This window comes from Suricata suricatta, chromosome 8 (assembly GCF_006229205.1).
Source record: "Suricata suricatta isolate VVHF042 chromosome 8, meerkat_22Aug2017_6uvM2_HiC, whole genome shotgun sequence".
Taxonomy (NCBI): domain Eukaryota; kingdom Metazoa; phylum Chordata; class Mammalia; order Carnivora; family Herpestidae; genus Suricata; species Suricata suricatta.
The window spans coordinates 31,701,387-31,727,395 of NC_043707.1; the positions used below are offsets into that span (position 1 = coordinate 31,701,387).

The 26,009-nt window shown below is 38.8% G+C and overlaps 1 protein-coding gene across 1 annotated transcript in view; it reads left to right on the plus strand.

The window, feature by feature from the left end:
- The window catches only part of LOC115298293 (cytochrome P450 3A12), a 51,472-nt gene that overhangs the window by 17,256 nt on the left and 8,207 nt on the right, over window positions 1–26,009 (plus strand). Inside the window, exons 4-10 of the mRNA XM_029946900.1 lie at window positions 3,772–3,871; window positions 10,451–10,564; window positions 10,819–10,907; window positions 11,753–11,901; window positions 19,752–19,879; window positions 22,106–22,172; window positions 25,472–25,632. Coding sequence (XP_029802760.1) covers window positions 3,772–3,871; window positions 10,451–10,564; window positions 10,819–10,907; window positions 11,753–11,901; window positions 19,752–19,879; window positions 22,106–22,172; window positions 25,472–25,632 — 808 coding nt within the window. The remainder of the gene's footprint in view (window positions 1–3,771; window positions 3,872–10,450; window positions 10,565–10,818; window positions 10,908–11,752; window positions 11,902–19,751; window positions 19,880–22,105; window positions 22,173–25,471; window positions 25,633–26,009) is intronic.

The following is a 26,009-nucleotide window of genomic DNA, read 5'->3' on the forward strand; positions in this document are numbered from 1 at the left end:
GAGGACACCATGCAAAGGAAAAACATTCCATGCTCATGGATCAGAGGAATAAACCTTGTGAAAATGTCATTACTACCCAAAGCAATCTACACATTCAATGCAATCCCCATCAAAATTGCACCAGCATTCTTCTCAAAGCTAGAACAAACTATTCTCAAATTCGTATGAAACCACAAAAGACCCTGAATAGCCAAAGTAATATTGAAGAAGAAAACCAAAACGGGAGGCATCACAATCCCAGACTTTAGCCTCTACTACAAAGCTGTCATCATCAAGACAGTATGGTATTGGCACAAAAACAGACACATAGACAAATGGAGTAGATTAGAGAACCCAGAACTGTGCCCACAAATGTACGGCCAATTAATGTTTGACAAAGCAGGAAGGAGTATCCAATGGGAAAAAGACTGTCTCTTTAGCAGGTGGTGCCGGGATACTGGACAGCAACATGCAGAAGAATGAAACTAGACCACTTTGTTACACCATACACAAAAATTAACTCAAAATGGCTGAAGGACTTGAATGTGAGACAGGAAACCATCAAAACCATCGAGGAGAAAGTAGGAAAAAAACCTCTTGACCTCCACCGCAGTAATTTCCTACTCGACACATCCCCAGGGGCAAGGGAAATGAAAGCAAAACTGAACTCTTGGGACCTCATCAAGATTAAAAGCTTCTTCACTGCAAAGGAGAGATTCAAGAAAACTATAGGAAACCTATGGAATGGGAAAAGATAGTTGCAAATGACATATCAGATAAAGGGCTAGTATCCAAAATCTACAAGGAACTTACTAAACTTCACACCCAAAAAACAAATAACCCAGTGAAGAAATGGGCAGAAGACATAAACAGACACCTCACCAAAGAGGACATCCAGATGGCCTACAGGTACATGAAACGATGCTCAACATCACTCATCATCAGGGAAACACAAGAAAAAACACACCGAGATACCACCTCACGCCAGTCAGAGTGGCTAAAATGAACAAAGCAAGAGACTACAGTTGTTGGAGAGGGTGTGGAGAGATGGGCACCCTCCTACCCTGTTGGTGGGAATGTAAACTGGTGCAGCCACTATGGAAAACAGTGTGGAGGTGCCTCAAAAAACTATCAGTCGAACTCCCGTATGACCCAGAAATAGCACTGCTAGGTGTTTACCTTAGGGATAGAGAAGTGCTGATGCTTAGGGGCACATGTATCCCAATGTTCATAGCAGCACTGTCAACAATAGCCAAATCATGGAAAGAGCCTAAATATCCATCACCTGGTGAATGGATCAAGAAAATGTGGTATATATATATATACAATGGAGTACTACATGGCAATGAGAAAGAATGAAATATGGTCGTTTGTAGCAAAGTGGATGGACCTCGAGGGTGTCATGCTATGCGAAATAAGTCAGGCGGGGGACAGATACCATATGTTTGCACTCATAGGTCTAACCGGTGAACAAGGAAAACCTAATGGAGGACCATGGGGAGGGGAAGAGGGAAAGAGTTTTGGAGAGAGAGACTCAAAACCTGAGACTATTGAATACTGAAAACGAATCGAGTGTTGAAAGGGGAGGGGGAGGGGTGAAAGAGCTGTTGGTAATGGAGGAGGGCACTTGTGGGGAAGAGCACTGGGTGTTATATGGAAAATAATTTGACAATAAACTATTTAAAATTAAAAAAATAAAAAATAAAAATAAAATACAATATAGAGTCTTAAAATTGGTATGGAACCAAAAAAGACCCTAAATAGCTAAGGTAATACTGAAGAAGAGAACCAAACGGGAGACATTACCATCCCAGATTAACCTCTACTACCCAGCTGTAATCATCATGACAGTTTGGTATTGGCAAAAAAAACCAAAAAACAAACAAACAAAAAAAAAACAGACATATAGGCCAATGGAATAGAATAGAGAACCCAGAACTGGACCCAAAATGTATGGCCAACTAATCTATGACTAAGCAGGAGAGTATCCAATGGCAAAAAGACAGTCTCTTTAGCATATGGTGCTTGGAGAACTGGATAACAACATGCAGAAGAATGAAACTAGACCACTTTCTTACACTATACACAAAAAACCCCCCAAATGGATGAAAGTACTGAATGTGAGACATGAAATCTTCAAAATCTGGAGGAGAAAGAAGGCAACAGCCTCTTTGACCTCAGCCACAGCAATCTCTTACTCTACACATCTCCAAAGGCAAGAGAATTAAAAGCAAAAGTGAACTATTGGGACCTCATCAAGATCAAAAGCTTTGGCATGGCAAAGGAAACAATCCACAAAACTAAAAGTTAACTGATGGAATGGAAGAAGATATATGCTAATGACATAGCAGATAAAGGGCAAGTATCCAAAATCTATAAAGAATTCACCAAACTCCACACCTGAAAAACAAATGATCCAGTGAAGAAATGAGCAGAAGACATGAATAGACACTTTTCCAAAGAAGAAATCCAGATGGCCATCAGACACATTAAGTGACGCTTAATGTCACTTATCATCAGGGAAATACAAATCAAAGCCACGATGAGATACCACCTCATACTGGTCAGAGTGGCTAAAATGAACAAACTAGGACTATAGATGCTGGCAAAGATGTGGAGAAATGGACACTCTCCTGCACTATTGGTGGGAATGTAAACTGTTGCAGCCACTCTAGAAAACAGTGTGGAGGCTTCTCAAAAAATTAACAATAGAACTCTCCTGTGACGCAGCAATAGCATTGCTAGGGATTTATCCAAGGGATACAGGAGTGCTGATGCATATGGGGCACATGTACCCCAATGTTCATAGTGGCAATAGCCAAATCATGGAAAGAGCCTAAATGTCCATCAACTGATGAATGGATCAAGAAGATGTGTTATATATAAATTGGAATACTACTGGTCAATGAGAAAGAATTAAATCCTAACATTTGCAGCAATGTGGATGGAACTGGAAGATATTAAGCTAAGTCAGTCAGAGAAAGACAGATACCATATGTTTTCACTCATATGTGGATCTTGAGAACCCTAACAGAAGACCATGTGGGAAGGGAAACATGAAAATAGTTACAGAGAAGGAGGGAGGCAAACCATAAGAGACTCTTAAACACAGAGAACTGAGGGTTGATGGAGGTTGGGGGAGAGGAGAGAACGGGTGACAGGCATTGAGGAGGACACTTGTTGCAATGAGCGCTGGGTGTTGTATGGAAGCCAATTTGATAATAAATTATATTTTAAAATAAATAAAATGTTATAAATGGGGAAGCAAATTTTAGAAAATAGGGCAAAGAAATGAATCATAATCCTACTATCACTTTTTGAACATTCTAAGACTTTTTCATTTGCAGATACACCTTATATATCTGTGATCAGTGTGTCTACAATTTTTATCTAATATTCTATCATATGCCTTTCATATGCTTGATTTTTTTATTATAATTCTTTATGTCTGAGTGGGCATACTCTCCCTCATTATCTTTTTGTTCCTAGATAATTTACTTGCCTTCAGTTATTTACTAACCTAATTTTTAAAAATAATATATGAAAAGTATTTAGATGTCTAAAATACATCAAAAATATTTGAAATATTCTAAATCTACAAAGAATTATGGAGAACAGTAGGGGAAATATCCATATACACATCACCTAGAGTTAACAAATATTCTGATGTTATTTCTAGTCATGATGTCAGAGAATGGATTAGGTAACATCAGGATAAAAGGCTGGATCCCCAGAGTGGCTGCCACTGCAGAAACTGGCATGTTAAATATCGGCTTTCTTTCCCTGACACAGGTTTTATGATGGGCGACAGCCGGTGTTGGCTATCACAGATCCGGACATGATCAAAACAGTACTAGTGAAAGAATGCTATTCTGTCTTCACAAACCGGCGGGTAGGTAGCAGTTTATTATTAGGGCACTTACTTATTTATAAAATTTTCATATTGAAATAATTATAGATTCACAGGAGATCCTATGTCATGTAGCCTTCAAACTCTTTCACCTGAGGTAATATCCTGCAGAATTACAGTACAGTTTCCAACCACAAATTGTCATTGGTTCTGGCCACAGAACTTATTCAGATTTCAGCAGTTTTATGTTTACCCATTTGTGTGTGTGTGTGTGTGTGTGTGTGTGTGTGTGTGTGTGTTGCTGTCTGAACATTGATCTTACATGTAGATTAGTGTATCCACCACCACAATCACATTACAGAGCTGTTTGATCACCAAAAGTCTCCCTCTTACTATTCTTTTGTAGGTACAGTGTACGGTTTGTCTTTTCATTGTAACAGGGTCTTCAGCAGAGCAAACGTTTTTATTTTCATAAAGTCAATTTATCCTTTTTTTTCTTTTATGGGTTGTGACTTTGGCATCCTGTTTGAAAACTCCGCAGCTAGCCCTAAGCCCCAAGGGTTTTCTCCAAGTATTTAATTTTGTTTTATATTTATGTGTATAGTTTTATGTTTTACATATATAATGTAAATTTTATGTAGTTTTATGTTTTATATTTAAGTCTCATCCATCTTGGTTTGATTTTTTTTGATGTTAATTATAAGATGTAAAGTTTAGGTCAAAGTTCTTTTTCTTTTTTTTTTTTTTCTTTTGACTTATTGATGTCAATTTGCTCCAGCACCATTTGAGAAAGGACTGTTGGGATAGAAGGAACTTACTTAAACATCATAAAAGCCATTTACGAAAAGCCCACAGCCAATGTTATCCTCAATGGGGAAAAACTGAGAGCTTTCCCCCTGAAATCAGGGACACGACAGGGATGTCCACTCTCACCATTGTTGTTTAACATAGTGTTGAAAGTCCTAGCATCAGCAATCAGACAACAAAAGGAAATAAAAGGCATCAGAATTGGCAAAGAAGAAGTCAAACTTTCCCTTTTTGCAGACGACATGATACTCTACATGGATAACCCGATCGACTCCACCAGAAGCCTTCTAGAACTGATTAATGAATTCAGTAATGTTGCAGGATACAAAGTCAACGTACAGAAGTCAGTTGCATTCTTATATACTAAAAATGAAGCAACAGAAAGAGAAAGCAAGAAACTGATCCCATTCACAATTGCACGAAAAACGATAAAATACCTAGGAATAAACCTAACCAAAGATGTAAAAGACCTGTATGCTGAAAACTATAGAAGACTTATGAAGGAAATTGAAGAAGACACAAAGAAATGGAAAAACATTCCGTGCTCATGGATTGGAAGAATAAACATTGTTAAAATGTCATTATTACCCAAAGCAGTTTACACATTCAATGCAATCCCCATCAAAGTTGCACCAATCTCTGAGCTACCAGCATAGAGCACAACATGGGATTTGAACCCATGAACTGCAAGATCATGACCTAAGTTGAAGTCGGACTCTTAACCAACTAAGCCACCCAGATGCCCCAAGTTTTTCTACATTGACAATATGTCCTATTTTTATCTTTCTAAATTGTATGCCTTTTATTTCATTGTTTTGTCTTATTGCACTATGTTTTCTACTATGATCTTAAATAAGAGTGGTGAGAGTAAACATTTTTGCCTTGTTCCTGATGTTAGGAGGAAACATTCAGTCTTTCACCATTTAAATTTTTATTTTTTTAATTTATAGTTTATTGTCAAGTTGGTTTCCATATAACACCCAGTGCTCTTCCCCACAAGTTCCCTCCTCTATGACCACCTCCCCTTCACCTTCTCCCTCCCCCTTCAGACCTCAGTTTGTTTTTATTTTATTTTTTATTTTTTATTTTTTTCCCCATAATATTTTATTGTCAAATTGTTTTCCATACAACACCCAGTGCTCTTCCCCTTAAGTGCCCTCCACCATCACCACCACCTCTTTCCCCCCCTCCCCCTTCCCCTTCAACCCTCAGTTCATTCTCAGCATTCAATAGTCTCTCAAGTTTTGCATCCCTCTCTCTCCCCAACTCTCTCTCCCTCCTCTGCTCCCCCTGGTTCTCCATTAGATCTCTCTTGTTTTCCTGATACACCTATGAGTGCAAACATATGGTTTCTGGCTCAGTCCGTTAAGCATCCGACTTCGGTTCAGTTTGTTTTTAGTATTCAAGAGTCTCTCATGATTTGCCTCCCTCCCTCACCCTAACTCTTTTTCCCCCCTTCTCCTCCCCATGGTCCTCTGTTAGGTTTCTCCTGTTAGACTTACGAGTGAAAACATATGGTATAAAAATTTATACATATATATATATATATTTACAATGAGAACTGTACATATTTAAGGTGGTATTTTACTTTATATATTTTTTTGAAGTGATTATGACAAATTAACATACCTATCACCACCCAGATTTGCTTTATGTGTATGTATGTGTGTATGCATGTGTGTGGAAAGAACATGTAAGATCTACTTTTTAAGCCAATTTCAAGTATATAATACAGCATTAATATGTATGATCACCATGTAGTATATTTTGTCTCCAAACTTATTTATCTTATAATTGAAAGTTTATACCATTTGATTAAAATCTGACCTTTACCCTCCTTGCCCTCCTCCCCACCCTTTGATAAGGTGGGTACATTCTACCTTCTGTTAATGAATTTGACTTTATTTCTCTAGATTTCACTATTAAGCAAGATTATGCTATACCTGTCCTTCTGTGTCTGGTTTAGTTTCCTTGTCATCTTGTCCACATTGTTCAGGTTCATCCATGATGTTGGAAATGGCAGGATTTCCTTCCTTTTTTTGTTGTTGTTGTTGTTTTGTAAATTTTGTAAATTAAAAAAATTTTTTTTGAGAGACAGAGAGAGAGAGTGCAAGCAAAGGAGGGTCAGAGAGAGGGGGAGGTATAGAATCAGAAGCAGGCTGCAGGCTCTGAGCTAGCTGTCAACACAAAGCCCGACGCAGGGCTTGAACCCATGAACCATGAGATCATGACCCGAACCGGAGTCAGACGCTCAACCAACTGAGCCACCCAGGTGCCCCGATTTCCTTTCTTTTAAAGGCTGAGTAATATTCCATTTTATTTATCCATTTATCAGCCCATTTACATTTAAAGCAAATTTTGTGTTTTTTTTAATGGTTTATTGTCAAATTGGTTTCCATATAACACCAGTGCTCTTCCTTACAAGTGCCCTCGTCCATGACCACCAGCACCCTTGCCCCCATCCCCTCCCCCTCCTGCCCTCCGTTCGTTTTCAGTATTCAATAGTCAATCGGATTTACTATTGTCATTTTAGTAATCCAGGTGTTTCATAAATCAATTATTCCTTCTTCCTGTCTTCCTTTGTGACTGCATGGTATTTTGTTTATAATGGTATGGTTTGAATTTTTTTCTTTTTCTTTTTTCTGTATCTACTTTAGGTTTTTGCTTTGTAGTTACCAGGAAGCTTACATAAAACATCTTAGAGGGACGCTTGGGTGGCTCAGTCGGTTAAGCATCTGACTCTTGTTTTCACTTCAGGTTAAGATCTCAGTTCGTGAGACAGAGCCCCATGTTGGGGCTGAGCCTGCTTAGAATTCTTTCTCTCTCTCTCTCTATCCCACCCTCACTCACACGTGCACTCTTTCTCTCTCAAAATAAATAAATAAACTTTAAAAATTAGATTTAAGACAAACAAATCTTATTGATTAGCAGTCTCTTTTAAACTGATAAGAACCTAATTTTGTTTACATTAAAAACTCAATACTTTTACACCTTCACCACCAATTTTATGTTTTTGAAGTCACAATTTACATGGTTTTGTTGTGTATTTAACAAATTATTTTAGCTACAGCTAATTGCCATAAACCTTTCATTAGAGTTAAAGGCAGTTGGCATATCACCAGGACAATATCATTGTATTATCAATTTGACTATATACTTATATCTATTAGTGAGATTTATCCTTTCAAGTGATTTCATGTTACTAGTAAGTATCCTTTTTATTCATCTTGAAGAACTTCCTTTAGTATTTCTTGTTAGGTAGGCTTAATGGTGATGAATTCTTTTCACTTCTGATTGTCTGGAAAAGTCTTAATCTCTCATTTCTGAAGGGCTTTTCTTCTTTTCTGGGTAAGGTATTCCTTTCCCACTGCACCAGCACTCCAAAAAAAAAATCACCCACTCTCTCTGGCTTTCAAGATTTCTGCTGAGGAATGCACTAATAGTCTCATGGGTGTTCCCCTATATGTCATAAGCTCCTTTTTTTCTGCTCTTTTGAAGATTTTTCTTCGTCTTTAATTTTTAAAATTTTTAATGTTTTATTTATGTTTGATACAGAGAGAGACAGAGCATGAGAGGGGGAGGGGCAGAGAGAGAAGGAGACACAGAACCGGAAGCAGGCTCCAGGCTCTGAGCTAGCTGTCAGCACAGAGCCTGATGCGGGGCTCGAACGCACGAACGTGAGATCTGACCTGAGCCAAAGTCGGAGGCTTAACTGACTGAGCCACCCAGGTGCCCCTCTTTGTCTTTAATTTTTGAAGATTTATTATAATGTGTCTTGGTGAAGTCTTTTTTTGATTCAATCTTAAGCCTTATATTTTGAACCTCAAGCTTCATGTCCCAAGATCTCCATATAGAAACCTACGTTTGGGAAGTTGTTAGCCATTGTTTCTTTAGGTAAACATTCTGCCCACTTTTCTCTTCTCCTACTGGGACTCCCAAGTGAATATTGTTTCATTCGATGGTGTTCTAGGTCCTGTATCTTTCCCAGTTCTTTTCATTTTTATTACCTACTTTGACTAGACTATTTAAAATAATATGGGAGGGTGTGATTGGTTCAGGTAGTTGGGGACCACAACCTCAGAAACGGCATGATTCTTGGCAGCAAGAGCAGTGGAGGGTTCTTTGTGGCTGTGGTGGCTGTTGAGGTCTTCAGGGACACCACCAGATCCAGCACCAGGATTAGGGTCAGGTAGAATGGTGGCCAGAGTTGGTGATATGCATATGCTCATCTGTGGGCTTGAGAGGAGGCACACGTCCAAAACAGGGCTGGGCCACTGGTGGGGACCATGGCCAAATATGGACACACATGTATCTTTGATGGCCTAAGCTGTCTCTGCAGTCACATGGCTTCCAGGGCTAGCCACTGGTGCATGCATGGCAGTGAGGAATTGTGACTGAAGTTCAGGCTAGCAGTGTGTAAGTGTATGGATTCAGGGTTTAGGATTAGTTTAGGTAGTGTATTCTAGTGACAAAAGTCAGGCCTGGTCTCAGGTTCCTGAAAAGCTGCTGGAGTGTGGGCTGGTATTGTGCATATACCCAGTCACAGAAGCCAAGGCTGGGTGCTGGTGCAGATTCTGGATTCACAGTGTTGATGGTGGCACTGGTTGAGGCAATTCCAGTAGGGGCAAAGGAAGCAGAGCTGGACTCAGAATGCTGGCATCTGTGAATGTAAAAATTGTGGGACTGTCAGCAGTAAAATTTTAGAGGGTGCACGGTGTTGTACCGCCTGTTGGTTCCTTAGCACCTAAGACTGTTTGGGTCCTCTGCAGAGTAGGACACAGAGAACCATGGTCACTCATGCCACATGGCTGATTCTGGTAGCCCTGCCCTTCTTTGCTCCCAGCTGTCTCCCTACATTTTTGTACAGTTATTCTCAGGAATTTTGCTCCACTGTGTTGTTGAAGATTCTTAAGTGGACTTCTAATCTCCAGGCCTGTTTTGTTTGTGGATAGCTGTCTAATTTTTGTTCTTTGTGAGGTGACAGATGCTGGAGTGTCCTGTTGCATCATCCTGGTGATATCACATCAGCCATTCATCATTGAGATGATGTTAGCTGTAGAGTTTTTAGATACTCAAAAGTTGAGGGAGATGCTCTCTGTTCCTAGTTTGTGAGTTTTTAATATAAACGCATGTTAGAAATATCTGTATAAATAAAATACAGTTTTGGAAGATGAAAGAAAGATTCAAGCTGGTTGGCTTGATGAGCCAGTCCCAAGCTGAGAAACAGAATTATCTCCCTCTTTTTCCTTCTGGCCTTTTGGTGAAAGTTCAGGGGGAAAGATTTCCATGTAACTGCATCAGTTCTTCAGAAATGACAAGTAGATTCTTAATCTTTTCAGTGGAAACTACTAATTTTTAATGTGACCTTACCAAGACATATGTTTGTATTTTCTCTTGCTGTAGATATATTTAAAGACAGAACAGGTCTGAGGCGACATGCAGCTTGCCAGGGCTATCTATCTTCTACCAATCCAATTCTATTCTGCACAGTTTAGGAGAATGAACTATGTGTTAATCCTGTGTATTTCCCTGGAAGAGTAGTTGCCTGCCAGATTTTTTCATGCCACAGTTACATTAAAAGGAGATTAGAATATAAATGCTGAAAAGCACTCAGGTGCCTGGATGTGTCCTTCAACCTTACAGAAAACAAGGCATTTGAGATAAATATCTATTGAGCATCTAGCATTAGGCCTGATGCTAAATAGAGAGTCACTAAATATTTGGTGAGTAATTTATGCCCATTTAACAACTTTTCTAATCTGCAGAGATACCCAAAACTTATGTAGGGCAAAATGTGCTTTGCTTTGACTCTAGTCTTTTGGTCCATTGGGAATTATGAAAAATGCCATTACTATGTCTGAGGATGAACAATGGAAGAGAATACGAACATTGCTGTCTCCAGCCTTCAGCAGTGGAAAGCTCAAGGAGGTAAGAAAAAAACTTTCAATTAGAAAGTTAAAGAATGCATCTGGGGACAGATAGAAACAAAGATCATAGTCCACCTCATAGGGGTAGTCTGTTGAATTTGGGTTTCCTAAAAATGGTCTTTTAGCTTCATGTCCAGGAAGAGACATGATAACATTTGTTATTAGATGTCCCTACTGCTTCATGCTTATGAAAGCTGTGTAATTTTAGGACTTGATTCTTGGATTTAAATCAAGCAATGTTATATTTGTGTGTAGATGTTCCCCATCATTGGTCAGTATGGAGACGTGTTGGTGAGGAACCTGAGGAAGGAGGCAGAGAAAGGCAAGCCTGTCACCTTGAAAGAGTAAGTAGAGCTGCACTTGCTGGGCTTCTGACTCTGTCATGACACTTTTCATATATATATGAAATATATATGTATTGCTTAAATTGGAATATTTTTAAATTATGCATGAAGAGCAGATATAAATTGGGACTGTCTTGGGAAAACTAGTGGCATGTGATCACTTAGCTATGGTATTCTGTAAATCAATTTTGGAGTGATTTAATAATATTTTTCAAGTAGGAAGATTCTTAGTTCTTACATTTTCCAGATATAAGTGTGTCCTGAGGGAAAGCTCTGATCACTGGAGTTGAGGAAGAAAGGGTCTTTATGAAGCCTTAGCAGGAGTGTAGAGAAGGGATGACATTTCTTTCAGCACAGAACACAGTGTTGCTGTTCTGTAATTTGTTGAAGAGGAGTAAGGACTGAGCATAGATACTGTGGTGAGAGAAGGTTCAGGTCAGTTTCACCCTTCTTGACTCCTCTAGGAAAGGTTAATGATTCCACTGTTTGTCCTGCTCAGATCCAGTGCTTATCCACCTTCTATTGTCATACTCAAAACACACCTCTGTAATCTTTTGACTTTGGGTCTCTGTCTCTCCATGACTGAGCTCATGGAGCTCACAGGTGTGTCTAACTTGCCATAGTGTCCCTATCACCCCTATCACAGAGCCAGTGACATCCCTGGCACCTTATGAGTACCTCATGAGTGAGTGTGATGGTGTATAGACTCTTCAGGTGATCCAGAAGGTGGTTCTGAAAGTGTGGCTTTTGTCTGGACTTCAGAATCTACATGCCCTTCTTGCTGCATGTGTTGGAAGAATAAGGGGTGCTGATTTTATGTATCCATGTCTTTCATTTCTCCTCAGCATTTTGGGAGCCTACAGCATGGATGTGATTACTAGCACATCGTTTGGAGTGCACATTGATTCTCTCAACAACCCACGAGACCCCTTTGTGGAAAATACCAAGAAGCTCTTAAAATTTGGATTTCCTGATCCGTTTTTATTAGCCTTAAGTGCGTACACTATTGTTTTTCTTTTTCTATGTTTTTACTTTTACCCTTCCTTCCTTCCTGCATCACTTTTTCCCTTCCTACCTTCTTACAATTTTATTGAGATATTACTTCACATAACATATGTTCTCTCCTTAAAATGTACAATTCAATTTTTATGGCCTCAGCGTTCATTGACCATGGAATGGATAAAGAAAATGTGGTATGTATATTCAATGGAATCTTATTTCAACGAGCTGAAAAAATGGTTTAGGTACTTTCAAAGATTTGTACAAATTTTACTGCAGTCTATGGCTAGAATATCATCCACTCAAAAATCCTGTAGTTTTTAGTATCACATCCCACTATTCTTAACCCTAAGTAACCACTAAACTACTTTTTTGATAGATTTGCCTCTTCTGGACACTTCAACAAGAGTCATATAATATGTGATCTTCTGGCTGACTTCTTTCATTAGCATAATGTTTTCAAGGTTCATCCTTGTTGTATCATGCATCATTACTTCTTGTCTTTCTTTAAATTTTATTTGAGAGAGGGGAAGGGATGAGGAGAGAGGGGGGGGAGAGAGAGAGAGAGAGAGAGAGAGAGAGAGAGAGAGAGAGAGAGAGAGAGAACGCATGCACAGGAGAGAGGGCAGAAAGCGAGAGAGATTTTTATTTATTTATTTATTTTTCCTCCATAATATTTTATTGTCAAATTGTTTTCCATACAACACCCAGTGCTCTTCCCCTTAAGTGCCCTCCATCCTGTGTTCAGCACAGAGCCTGACTCAGGGCTCAATTCTGAGACACTAGGATCATGACCTAAGTTGAAGTCAAGAGTCAGACACTTAACTCACTGAGCCACCCAGGGGCCCCACCTTATTTCTTTATATGGCAGAATAATATTCCATTATATGGACGTACTGTATTTTGTTTATCCTTCCATCATTTGATGGACACTTGGGACGTTTACAACTCTTGGGTATTATAAATAGTGCTGCTACAACCATTCATATAGAAGCTTTTGCTTGAATACTTATTTTCAACATTTTTCGTACTCAGGGGTGGAATTGTTATTGTATGTAGTAACTTGCTATATTGCTAAAGCATAGTAAGTGTGTTTAACTTAATAAGGAACTGCAAAACTGTCTTCCAGAAAAAAAATATACCATTTACATTCCCACCAGAAAGTATGAAGGTTCCAGTTTCTGACCATCCTTGCTAACATGTAGTCTACACTTGCCTACCTTTTTGATGTTGGCCTTCTTAATGGATGTGAAACTGTATCTTACTGTGGGTTTGTTTTGCATTTCTCTAATGGCTAGTAAAGTTGAGTAACTTTATATCTGTTTGTTTGGTATCTCATAAGTTCTTTAGATAAATGTGTATTCAAATTCTTACCCATTTATACTTCTGTTCATCTTTCTGTTTTTGACTTATAAGAATTCTCTGTATCTTCTAGATAAAAATATCTTATCTTATATATGATTTACAAATTTACCTCTCAAACTGTAGTTGTCTTTTTGCTTTCTTCACAGTGTTTTTTCTGTAGCAAAAAATGTTTAATTTTGATGATGTATAATTTATATATTTTTCCTTTTATTTCTGTGCTTTTGCTGTCATATCTTAGAATTAACTGCAAAAGCACAGATCATGAAGGTTTATCCCTTAGTTTTCTTCTAAGAACTAGAAAGTTTTTGCTTTTAGATTTGGGTCTTTGATACATTTTGAATTTCTTTTTATATGTGGTATGTGGTAAGAGTCCTACTTCATTTTAATTTTTTTTGCAGAGGACCATCCTCTCTTGTCCCAGACCCTTTTATTACAAAAACAATTTTTCTCCATTGAGTGGTCTTGGAAACCTAGCCAAATCAATTGACCTTAAACACATGGGGACTCTAAATTAAACCTAACCAAAGATGTAAAAGACTTGTATGATGAAAACTATAGAAAACGTAAGAACTAAATTGAAGAAGACACAAAGAAATGGAAAACCATTCCATGCTCATGGATCAGAAGAATAAACATTGTTAAAATGTCATTATTACCCAAAGCAATGTACACATTCAATATAATCCCCCATCAAAGTTGCACCAGCATTATTCTCAAAGCTAGAACAAACTATCCTCAAATTCGTATGGAACCACAAAAAACCCAGACTAGCAAAAGTAATATTGAAGAAGAAAACCAAAATGGGAGGTATCACAATCCCAGACTATAGCCTCTACTATAAAGCTGTCGTCATCAAGACAATATGGTATTGGCACAAAAACAGACACATAGACCAATGGAATAGAATAGAGAGCCCAGAACTGGACCCACAAATGTATGGCCAACTAATCTTTGACAAAGCAAGGAAGAATATCCAATGGAAAAAAGACAGCCTCTTCAATAGGTGGTGTTGGGAGAGGTAGACAGCAATATGTAGAAGAATGAAACTAGACCACTTTCTTACACCATTCACAAAAATAAACTCAAAATGGCTGAAGGACTTGAATGTGAGATAGGAAACCATCAAAACCCTAGAGGACAAAGCAGGAAATAACCTCCTTGACCTCGGTCGCAGCAATTCCCTCTTCAACACATCCCCGAAGACAAGGGAATCAAGAGCAAAAATGAACTATTGGGACCTCATCAAGACCAAATTTTTCTTCACTGCAAAGCAAAAAAAAAAAAAAAAAAAAAAAAAAATCAAGAAAACTAATAGGTAACTGATGGAATGGGAAAAGATAGTTGCAAATGACATATCAGATAAAGGGCTAGTATCCAAAATCTATAAAGAACACACCAAACTCCACACCCAGAAAAAGAACAATCCAGTGAAGAAATTGGCAGAAGACATGAAGAGACACTTCTCCAAAGAGGATATCCAGATGGCCAACAGACATGTGAAATGATGCTCAGTGTCACTCATCATCAGTGAAATACAAATCAAAATCACACTGAGGTACCACCTCACGCGGGTCAGAATGGCTAAAATGAACAAATTGAGAGACTGTAGATGCTGGCAAGGATGTGGAGAAATAGCCACCCTCCTACACTTTTGGTGGAAATGTAAACTGATACAGCCACTCTGGAAAGCAGTGTGGAGGTGCCTCAAAAAACTATCAGTAGAACTCTCCTATGACCCAACAATAGCACTGCTAGGGATTTACCCAAGGGATACAGAAGTGCTCATGCATAGGGGCACATGTACCCCAATGTTCATAACGGCATTTCAACAATAGCCAAAACATGGAAAGAGCCTAAATGTCCATCAACTGATGAATGGATCAAGAAGATGTGGTTTATATATATAATGGAATACTACATGGCAATAAGAAAGAATGAAATATGGCCATTTGTAGCAAACTGGATGGACCTCAAGGGTGTCATGCTAAGAAAATAAGTCAGGCAGAGGAGAGATATGATATGTTTTCACTCATAGATCTAACAGGAGAAACTTAACAGAGGACCATGGGGAGGGGAAGGGGGAAAAAGAGTAAGGGAAAGGGAGGGATGCGAATCATGAGAGACTCTTGAATACTAAAAAAAAACCCCGAGGTTTGAAGGGAGAGGGGGAATGGGGAAGAGGGATGATTGTGATGGTGATGGAGGAGGGCACTTGTGGGAACGTCACTGGGTGTTATATGGAAACCAAATGACAATAAACTATAAAAAACTTAAAGAAAATAATTTTTTAAAAAAGCACTTTGTGTGTGTGAGCTAAGTTCTCCAGATAAAATGTCTGAGTCAGGAAAGCAGGGTCAAAATAGAGGTGTAAAAATATCAAGACCACATCATCTGTTCAATATTTTCCTAGGTTTCCCCCCCAATATTTATTTAACTCTGCTTTGTTAACATACAGTGCAATATTGGTTTCAGGATTCGAATTCAGTGGTTTCTCACTTACAGACATTACCCAAGGCTCATCATAACAGGTGCCCTCTTTAATACTCGTCATCCATCTAGCCCATCCCCCACCCACCCAGAAAATGAAATCAATGAATCTATCCAATTGACAGTGGCACCACAGATACTTTGTAAGATACACAGAAAACATCATAGCCAAAGAGGTATTCGACCTATATCCTGTAAACTTATGTAAACTTAAAAGAGGGAGAGAGAAATCCCAAACAGGCTCCACGCTGTCAGTGCAGAGCTGGATGCAGGGCTTGAACTCACAAACCATTAGATCATGACCTGAGCCGAAACCAAGAGTCAGATGCTTAACCGACTGAGCCACATAGGCGGCCCTAAACCAGTGACTAATTCCAATAGGTTTAATGCATTCCTTCAGATTTTCTATGTATGATATCATATTATCTCTTTTTAATTTAAATTCAAGTCAGTTAACATATAGTTAGTATTGGTTTCAGGAGTAGTATCTAGTGACCCATCACTCACATATAACACCCAGTACCTATCCCAACAAGGGCCCTCCTAAAGTCAGTCACTCATTAGGCCCATGTCACTACCACCACCCTTCCAGCAAACCTCACTTTGTTCTCTGTATTTAAGAGTCTCTTATGGTTTGCCTCCCTCTCTGTTTTTATCTTATTTTTCCTTCCCTTCCCCTATGTTTATCTGTTGTGTTTTTTAAAGTCCACCTATGAGTGAAATCAGACATTTGTCTTTTTCTGACTGACTTATTTCACTTAGCCTAATACACTCCAGTGACATGCAGAAGAATGAAGTTAGACCATTTTCTTACACAATGCACAAATATAAAATAAAAATGAATGAAAGACTTAAATGTAAGACAGGAAACCATCAAAATACTGGAGGAGAAAACAAGCAGTAATCTCTTTGACGTCAGCCATGGCAACTTCTCACTAGACATGTCTCGGGAAGAAAAAGAAACAAAAGAAAAAACGAACAATTGGAACTTCATCAAGATAGAAAGCTTCTGCACTGTGAAGGAAACAATAAAAAAAACTAAAAGGCAACCAATGGAATGGGAGAAAATATTTGCAAATGACGTATCGGATAAAAGGGTTAATATCCAAAATCTATGAAGAACGTTTCAGACTCAACACCCAGAAGCCCAATAATGCAGTGAATACATGGTCAGAAGACATGAATAGACAGTTTTCCAAAGAAGACATCCAGATGGCTAACAGACACATGAAAAATGCTTAACATCACTCATTATCAGGAAGATACAAATCCAAACCACAATGAGATACCATGTCACATCTGTCAGAATGGCTAAAATTAACAGCTCAGGAAACAAAAGGTGTTGGTATAGATGTGGAGAAAGAAAAACCCTCTTGCACGTTGGTGGGAATACAAACTTGTATAGCCACTCTGGAGAACAGTATGGAGGTTCCTCAAACAGTTAAAAATACAACTACCCTCTGATCCAGCATTTGCACTATTAGGTATTTATCCAAAGGATACAAAAATGCTGATTCACAGGGGTACATGCATCCCAAGGTTTATAGCAATTTTATCAACAATAGTCAAATCATGGAAAGAACCCAAATGTCCATCAACTGATGAACGAAGAAGTGATATACACACAGTATACACACACTGAAATATTACTCAATGATCAAAAAGAATGAAATCTTGCTTTTTGCAACAATGTGGGTGCAACAACATCATTTTATCTTTTTATAATGTTTATTTACTTATTTTGAGAAAGAGAAAGAGAGTATGAGCATGGGGGAGGGGCAGTGAGAAGGGAGAGAAAGAATTGCAAGCAGGCTCCACGCTGTCAGCACAGAGCCCAATGTGGGGCTCAAACTCACAAACTGTGCGATCATGACCTGAGCTGAAATCAAGAGTCAGACGTTTAACTGACTGAGCCATCCAGGTGCCCTAACAACATCATGTTATCTAATAATAAAGATACTTTTACTTCTTTATTTCCTCTATCAATAGCTTTTGTTTCTGTTTCTTTGTTTTTTGTTTGTTTTGCCTATCTTTCCTGGCTAGAACTTCTAGTACAGTGCTGAATAGAAGAGGCAAAAAGAGACATCCTTATTTTGTTTAATCTTAGGGGAAAGTGTCCCATCTAATCTGTTTTTTAATAGTTTATTGTCAAATTGGTTTCCATATAACACCCAGTGCTTCTCCCCACAAGTGCCCCCTACCATGACCATCTAATCTGTTAAGTGTAGTGTTAGCTATGAGTTTTTCATAGGTGTCCTTTATCGGATTGAGGATATTCCTTTTCTATTTCTAGTTTGTTCTAGAGGTTTTTTTTTATTGCTAAGTGGTATTGTATTTTTGTCAAAATCTTTTTCTGTATTTATTGAGATGACCGTGTAGCTTTTAAAAAATGTTTTGTGGGGCACCTAGGTGCCTCAGTCAGTTAAGTGTCCGACTTTGGCTCAAGTCATGATCTCATAGTTGAGTTCAAGCCCTGCATCGGGCTCTGTGCTGACAGCTCAGAGCCTAAAGCCTGCTTCAGATTCTGTGTCTCCCTCTCTTTCTGTCCCTCCCCTGCTTGTTCTCTCTCTCTCTCTCTCTCTCTCAAATGAATAAACATTAAAAAATTTTTAATGTTTTGTTGTTATACTGTATATATAACCTTGCATAACTTCTTGGTTATGGTGTATCCTTCTTTTTGTATGTTGCTGGGTTCAATTTGCTAGTATTTTGGTGCGGATTTGTGCATCCATGTCATATGCTGGTTTGTAGTTTGCATGCCCTTTGATATCTATCTCAGGTTTCAGTATCAAGGTAATACTGCCCTCATAGAATGAGTTTGGAAGTGTTTCTACCTCTCCTGTTTTTTGGAAGAATTTGTGAAAAGTTGGTGTTGATTCTACTTTAAATATTTGCTAGAACTCACCTGTGAAGCCACCTGGAGCTGAGTTTCTTTCTATGGGTAGTTTTTTCACTACAGCTCAATCTTATTTGTCTTTCAGATTGCCTATTTTTTTATGTCACTTTCTAGTTTGTTTTTCTAGGAATTTTTTTCATTTCGGCGAAGTCATCTATTTTATTGGCATACAATTGTTCATGGTATTCCTTCATAGTGCTTTTTATTTTTGTAACTTCTGCAGTAATCTCCCCTCTCATTTATGTTGATAGTCATTTGAATCTTCTCTCCTTTTTGCTTGGCATGTCTAGTTAAATCTCTTTTAAAGAATGAGCTTTGGTTTCAGTGATTTTTCTACTGTTGTTGGTTTTTTTTTTTTTAATTCTCCATTTCATAAGTTTCTGCTCTTGTCTCTATTAGGTGCATTCTTCTACTTGCCTTAGGTTTAGTTTGCTCTTGTTTTAGGGGCATGTTTATGAAAGAAAGGTGGATCATTAATTTGATATCTTGGTTCTTTTTGAAAATTTTTTAAATTTCTTCCTGGTCACTGCTATTGCTACATCATATGAGTTTTGATATATCATGTCTTCATTTTTGTAATCTCCAAGTAATTCCTTAGTGCCCTCTTGATTTCTTCTTTGACCCACTGGTTACATAGTAGTGTAATTTTTAAGTACCTCACATCTGTGGGTTTACCAACATCATTTGCATTCTCAATTTCTAATTTTATTCCATTATGGTTGAAGGACATACTAAGTATTATTTGCAACATGACGATACTTGCTTAAACAGCATGATTAATTAAAGTAGCATATTATGGTTTGGCTTGTCCAAAGAGACTCTAGTCCAAAGATAAAAGTCTAACAGATCCAAGGATGTCATCCTGTTCCTCCAGTTACTCAAAGATGTGTAAGGGGACATTGATCTCATTGCTGTAGTGGTGGCTCCTATGTGTGACTTGCCCTGGCTCACCCATTGACTTGAGGTCATAGAGGGAATGACTTCTGGTTTCAATGACCCCGGTGTCTTTTACTCCTCTGATTGGAAAAGCAAATTATAATTGTTCCAGGTAAATTTTGCATTTTAACTGTTCTTTCCATTGCTCTTTTTCCTTACAGTACTCTTCCCATTCCTTACCCCAGTTTTTGAAATATTAAATATCTGGCTATTTCCAAAAAGGGTTACTGATTTTTTCACAAAATCTGTAACAAGGATGAAGGAAAGTCGCCTCAAAGATAAACAAAAGGTAAATCCAGTGGTGGTTACATTGTGGGTGTTCGCTTTTGATCTTTTATGAGTTGTGTACATCTCACGTGTGCACTTTTTTGTATCTTTTTATGGTAAGTAGAGAAGTGTAGAGTTTAATGCCAGAGAGTTCTAACATTTTAGGGAGAATGAAAAAGGTGGAGGTTAAGGAAGGAGATAAGAAAATGAGTCAGAGAAAGAATGATTAAAATTTAATAATAAATACAATGGAGTATTACATGGCAATGAGAGAATGAAATATGGCCATTTGTAGGAAAGTAGATGGACCTCGAGGGTGTCATGCTAAGCGAAATAAGTCAGGTGGAAAAGGACAGATACCATATGTTTGCACTCATAGGTCTAACAGGAGAACAGGAGAAACCTAATGGAGGACCAGGGGGAGGGGAAGAGGGAAGAGAGTTGGGGAGAGAGAGGGACGCAAAACTTGAGAGACTACTGAATACTGAAAATGAACTGAGGGTTGAAGGGAAAGGGTAAGGGGGGAAAGGAGGTGGTGGTGATGGAGGAGGGCACTTGTGGGGAAGAGCACTGGGTGTTGTATGGAAACCAATTTGACAATAAACTATTTAATAAATAAACAAATAAATAAAATTTAATAATAAACATGGCAACTAGTATGTCACTGCATAAAACTGGGTGAAAGAAAAACTACCACTTCCCCTCAACAGTTTGTCAAAGGGAAAACTTACTGTGTAAAATCCTTTTCCTGGTAGTATAATTTCCCAGATCTTACACTGGCAAAGAATCCCTTCAATTCCAAGCCTCTTATTTTATACATTCTCCAGTGAAAGGTACCATTAGCCACCTACCTGTGGAGCATAATCTATGTTAAAATTGAGCTTGTCATTATCTGGATTGGGCAGGCCTTCTCTGGGCACTGATGCTGTAAGCAGGCTAAGCTAGCACTACCTTCATGAGCCTGCTCACACAAAGATGTGTGTACAATAGGGAGACAGGACTAGGCACCCCAGGATGTCACTGAAGATTCTGCATAGTTTTGGGAGGATGGGGCATTGGAAGATGCTGACACAGTAGCTCCCCATGGAATTTTCAGAGGTCAGGGTATTTGTCTATGTGGCCAATCATTAAAATTAAGACTAGGTTAGAGAGGACTGGCATCAGAGATTTTCTCCTGAGCAAGTAGTAATGATAGGAGAGGGAGCAGACAACTCTTTGGCCAGGAAGCTCTGTTTAGAAGCCAGAGAATCTGAGTATCAGAGGAAGCAAGAACCAAGAAGTAATGGGACACAAAGGCTGCATTCCTGTCAAGGAAACATCCCACTCTCCTAGATTTGTAGCTGAAAGGTTTTTCTTTTCAACGTCATATATAGTTTATTGTTAAATTGGTTTCCATATAACACCCAGTGATCTTCCCCACAAGTAACTTCCTCCATCATCATCACTCCCATTCCCCTCCCCCTTCAGCCCTCAGTTCATTATCAGTATTCAAGAGTCTCTCATGATTTGCCTCCCTCCCTCTCCTTAACCCCTTTTCCCCCTTCCCCTACCCAAGGTCCTCTGTTAGGTTTCTCCTGTTAGAACTATGAGTGCAAACATGGTATCTGTCCTTCTCTGCCTGACTTATTTTGCTTGGCATGACACCCTCGGGGTCCATCCAGTTTGCTACAAATGGCAAGATTTCATTCATTCTCATTACCATGTAGTATTCCACATGGTAATATAGATAAACCACATCTTCTTGATCCATTCTTCAGTTGATGGACTTTTAGGCTCTTTCCATGATTTGGCTATTGTTGAAAGTGCCGTTATGAACATTGGGGTACATGTGCCCCTATGCCTCAGCACGTCTGTATCCCTTGGGTAAATCCCCAGCAGTGCTATTGCTGGATCATAGGGGAGATCTGTATCATAGGAATTTTTTTGTTTTGTTTTGAGAGAGAGAAACTGCAAGTGGGGAAGGGTGAAGGGAAAGGTGAGAGTAGGCTCCACGCTCTTGGGAGGGGGGGCATGAGGACCCTAAGATTATGACCTGAGCTGAAATCAAGAGTCAGACCTTTAACTGACTGAGCCAACCAAGCATCAAAGTAGCTGAATGTTTTTGTTCACTAATGACTCAGAGAACACAGGTCAGACTTCTGGAAGTAAAGAAGCCATATTTTCAGGAAAAAGTTAAGTGCTGCACCTTTGATTCATTTCTGGCTTCCCAAGTAACTTTTTGTTGTTGAAACTTCCCCTTCTGCTCCAGCACCGAGTGGATTTGCTTCAGCTGATGATTAACTCCCAGAATTCCAAAGAAACGGACACCCATGATGGTAAGCAATGAGAGCTTCAGAGTGCCAGTGATGGGGCGACTCAGAGGCAGGGGTGGTTCTGAGACATGCAGGAAGATTTTTAACAGATTAAATTTCTGCAAATCAGGGGCGCCTGGGTGGCTCAGTCGGTTAAGCCTCCGACTTCGGCTCAGGCCAGATCTTGCGTTCGTGGATTTAAACCCTGTGTCAGGCTCTGTGCTGGCAGCTATCTCAGAGCCTGGAGCCTGCATCGGATTCTGTGTCTCCCTCTCTCTCTGCCCCTCCCCCTCTCATGCTCTGTCTCTCTCAGTATCAAAAATAAATAAAACATTAAAAAATTTCTGCAAATCAAAGAATGACATGTTCAGATACAAATGTAGTAGCAGCACGTTTTCCAGAACTATGCAGCCACAACTTTGTTCAAAGCTTAAAGGGTAACTATAGACAAAGTCAGTTCTCTGTTTCCAATGTCAATCCTCTGGCTTAATCATGACCCACTGAATTTGAACCCCAACGTGGAAATTCGGATCAAGGCTTTATTACACCAGGAGACACGTAGCCCCAGTGTTGGTGACCTTAACTTGGAACACTTGGTTAAGGTTGTGTTTGCTGGCTTAATTTACTGTAAAATTTTATTTTTATTTTTGTAATTAATAATTAACTTGTTCAGGATACCTTTTTGACTGTGTAAATACTGTGATTCTCTTCAAATTTTCACTTACTACTTTTATTGTCCATGGCTATTTGAGTGAAATCATCATTACCATGATGGTTCTAAAAATGGTGACTTTATAGTTCAATCATTTCTTCTATGTTTATGAGTTAATGTTTCATCGTGAAGGAACTTTTCATTCTCTCTAATTAATTACTTTATTTATATATGTCACTGTGACCTCATGTATTACTAATTTAGTCCCATCTCATTTTTTATTTAGGTCCTCGGTTCTCTCAGATTTGTCCTCTGGAAACCTTTTCAAGCGGTCTCCTGTATTCTTTTATTTTTCTTTCTTCTTTTTTTAGTCTTTCAAAGGACTTTATTTTTTTTTTTATAGCAGTTTTAGGTTCACTGCAAAATTGAGTGAAAGGCACAGAGATTTCCCATATTCCCCCTGTTCCACCTACAGACAGCATCCCCCTTACCATGTGGTACATTTGTTACAATCAGTGTCCCTACAGTTACACACTATTTCCACCCAAAATCCATAGTTGACAATACAGTTAACTCTTGGTGTTGTGCATTCTATGGGTGTTGAAATACATATAATGATATCTATGCACCGTAAAGTACATAGAGTATTCCATATCCTTTCCCATGCCATTTTCTGAGCATTCTGATGTGAGACATTCTGGGTTCTTTTCTGTTTCCCCTGATGAAGCCCTGGAGTTAGTCATTTTTTCAAGAAGCCCTGTTTCCTTTTAGTGAGAATAGTATTTAGAAACCAAAATCTGGGATCTAGGAGTGCTCCTTGCCACTAGGTTTCTTTGCTTCTAATTCCTCCCAGTAGACCAAGATAAGAACATTGAATGTGTCTCATAAAACTCTTGAATATTTAATAGTTGATTCTAGAAAATAAGGATGGACTTATGCCATCACACCATTGAAATAAATCTATACCTATATATACATTTTCTTCTGTCTATCTCATTCTATCACTTTCTGTGATGAAGAAAATATTCTATATATCCCTAGTTCAATACAGAACCACTAAACACACATGGTTAATTGAGCACTTGATATGTGACTACTGTCACTGAAGAACTGAATCTTATATTTAATTTAATTACTTAAAATTTAAATATGAAAGAGCACATCTGGCAAGTGGTTACCATTCCAGATAGCAGAACTACAAAATTCGATTATCATGGAGTTCATGGCAATCAGGGGAAAGAATCTGATATTTGAATTTATCCACAGCAGTATCACAGAGAGAATGCCTGGGAAATCAGAACTCTGTAGACCTTTCTTACACTCATTTTGTACTATTCTTAGTTATGAATTTCATGTCTTTGGCAGATACCATGTTAATTTCAGTGCTCTAAATAGCTAAAGGTCCTAATACAGTTCGGATTAAATAGATTAGAGCCTAACCATGCTTGGTTTCTGCCAGGAGATATTGAAAGGGAGACCAACTTGTATTCAGAGTGAAACCATTCACTATGGAAGGTGGTATGCAGGCCACGATTGAATAAGCATTGCTAATTCCACTCACTGGATTCTGTTTGTCTGCATTTCCTGCCGGCCAATGTCCTTCTATTGATCATTGTTTCTCTTACTTTTTAATTTTTATTTATTTTGAGACAGAGACAGAGTGTGAGTGGGGGAGAGGCAGAGAGAAAGGGAGACACAGAATCCGAAGCAGGCTCCAGGCTGGCCGAGGTGCCAGCACAGAGCCCAACCCAGGGCTTGAACTCGCGATCTGTGAGATCATGACCTGAGCCGAAGTCAGACGCTTAACCAACGGAGCCACCCAGGGGCCCCACTCTTACTATTTTAATGTGGTTGATTGGACTAGCATCAGACACCACTTTTCTAGCTTTTTGTCTGTGTTTTAATTTCTGTACACATCTGAAATCATCCATTGGAAGAGTTGTGCCCCAGGTCTTCTGTTAGCTGAGGCCTCTGGAAGGTATAGCCTGTGCTTCTCAAGCTAGGTTGTGCACACAAATCCTCACATCTCATGTTACTCATATTTTTATTTGATAGTTCTAGGGTGATGTTTGAAATTCTGCATTTCTAATAAGATACAGTAGATATTGCTGGTATGTGAGCCTCACTTTGAGTAGCAAGAGTTTATCTGTAGCCCAAATTGGTCTTTTAAGTTCATGTAATGTTCTCACATAAGTTCCCTTATGTTTAGGTAAGAGATTATTTAATTTTCCTGACAATTAAGCCTTAGCATTGCAAACTCTCTGAAAAAAAAAAGCTGTATTTTAGGTAGAAGAGTGTAAATTTTTCCTGGAGAAGAATTCTACTTATTGGTAAATACTTTACAAGGACACACTAAGAACACAGTATGTGTTGGACAGAAATACCATTTCTGAATGAAATCACCCACGTCTGTTGGTGGGGAGGGTGGCATAAGCCACAGATTGCCAAGAATAGTATAGACCTTGGGAATTACCAGATTAAGACAACTTTGGCCTCTTTCTAGCTCTGTAAGATAGGCATTAGAGTGCAAACCACTCCCAATTTGATTCCCAGTTGCTTTTACAGTTTTTCCCCTGAGAGATTTGGGCATTTCAAATGGATTTCCCATCATCTAAACTGTGATGTTTTACATTCATCAGTTTGGTCTAAAATGTCTTTCCTTTCCTTTTAGCTCTGTCTGATCTGGAATTAGTGGCTCAATCTGTTATCTTTACTTTTGCTGGCTATGAGCCCACTAGCACTTCTCTCTCCTTCCTTGTGTATGAATTGGCCACTCACCCTGATGTCCAGCAGAAACTGCAGAAGGAGATTGATGTTACTTTCCCAAACAAGGTAAATGTGCATACCTGTAAAGGGAGTCTGCATAAGCTCAGTTATGCCACAGTAACAGATTAGCTCTCAAATCAAGTGGGTTTTCAGAACAAAGTTTTATTTCTAATTCCCACTCATGTGTCTAACATGGGTGTTAGTGGAGGATGGAAGTCTTTCCTCGGGGATACAGGGTAAAGAGGCTCCACTCTCTTATACCTGCATTTCTTGTACCTTGGGGACTTCATATTGCCTGGGTAACAAGAACTAGAGTGTTGTTCATTTTCTTTTCTTTTTTTTTTTTGTTACTGTTTTTATTTTATTTTAGAGAGAGAGATAGATAGCATAAGCAGGGGAGGGTCAGAGAGAGAGGGAGACACAGAATCTGAAGACAGGCTCCA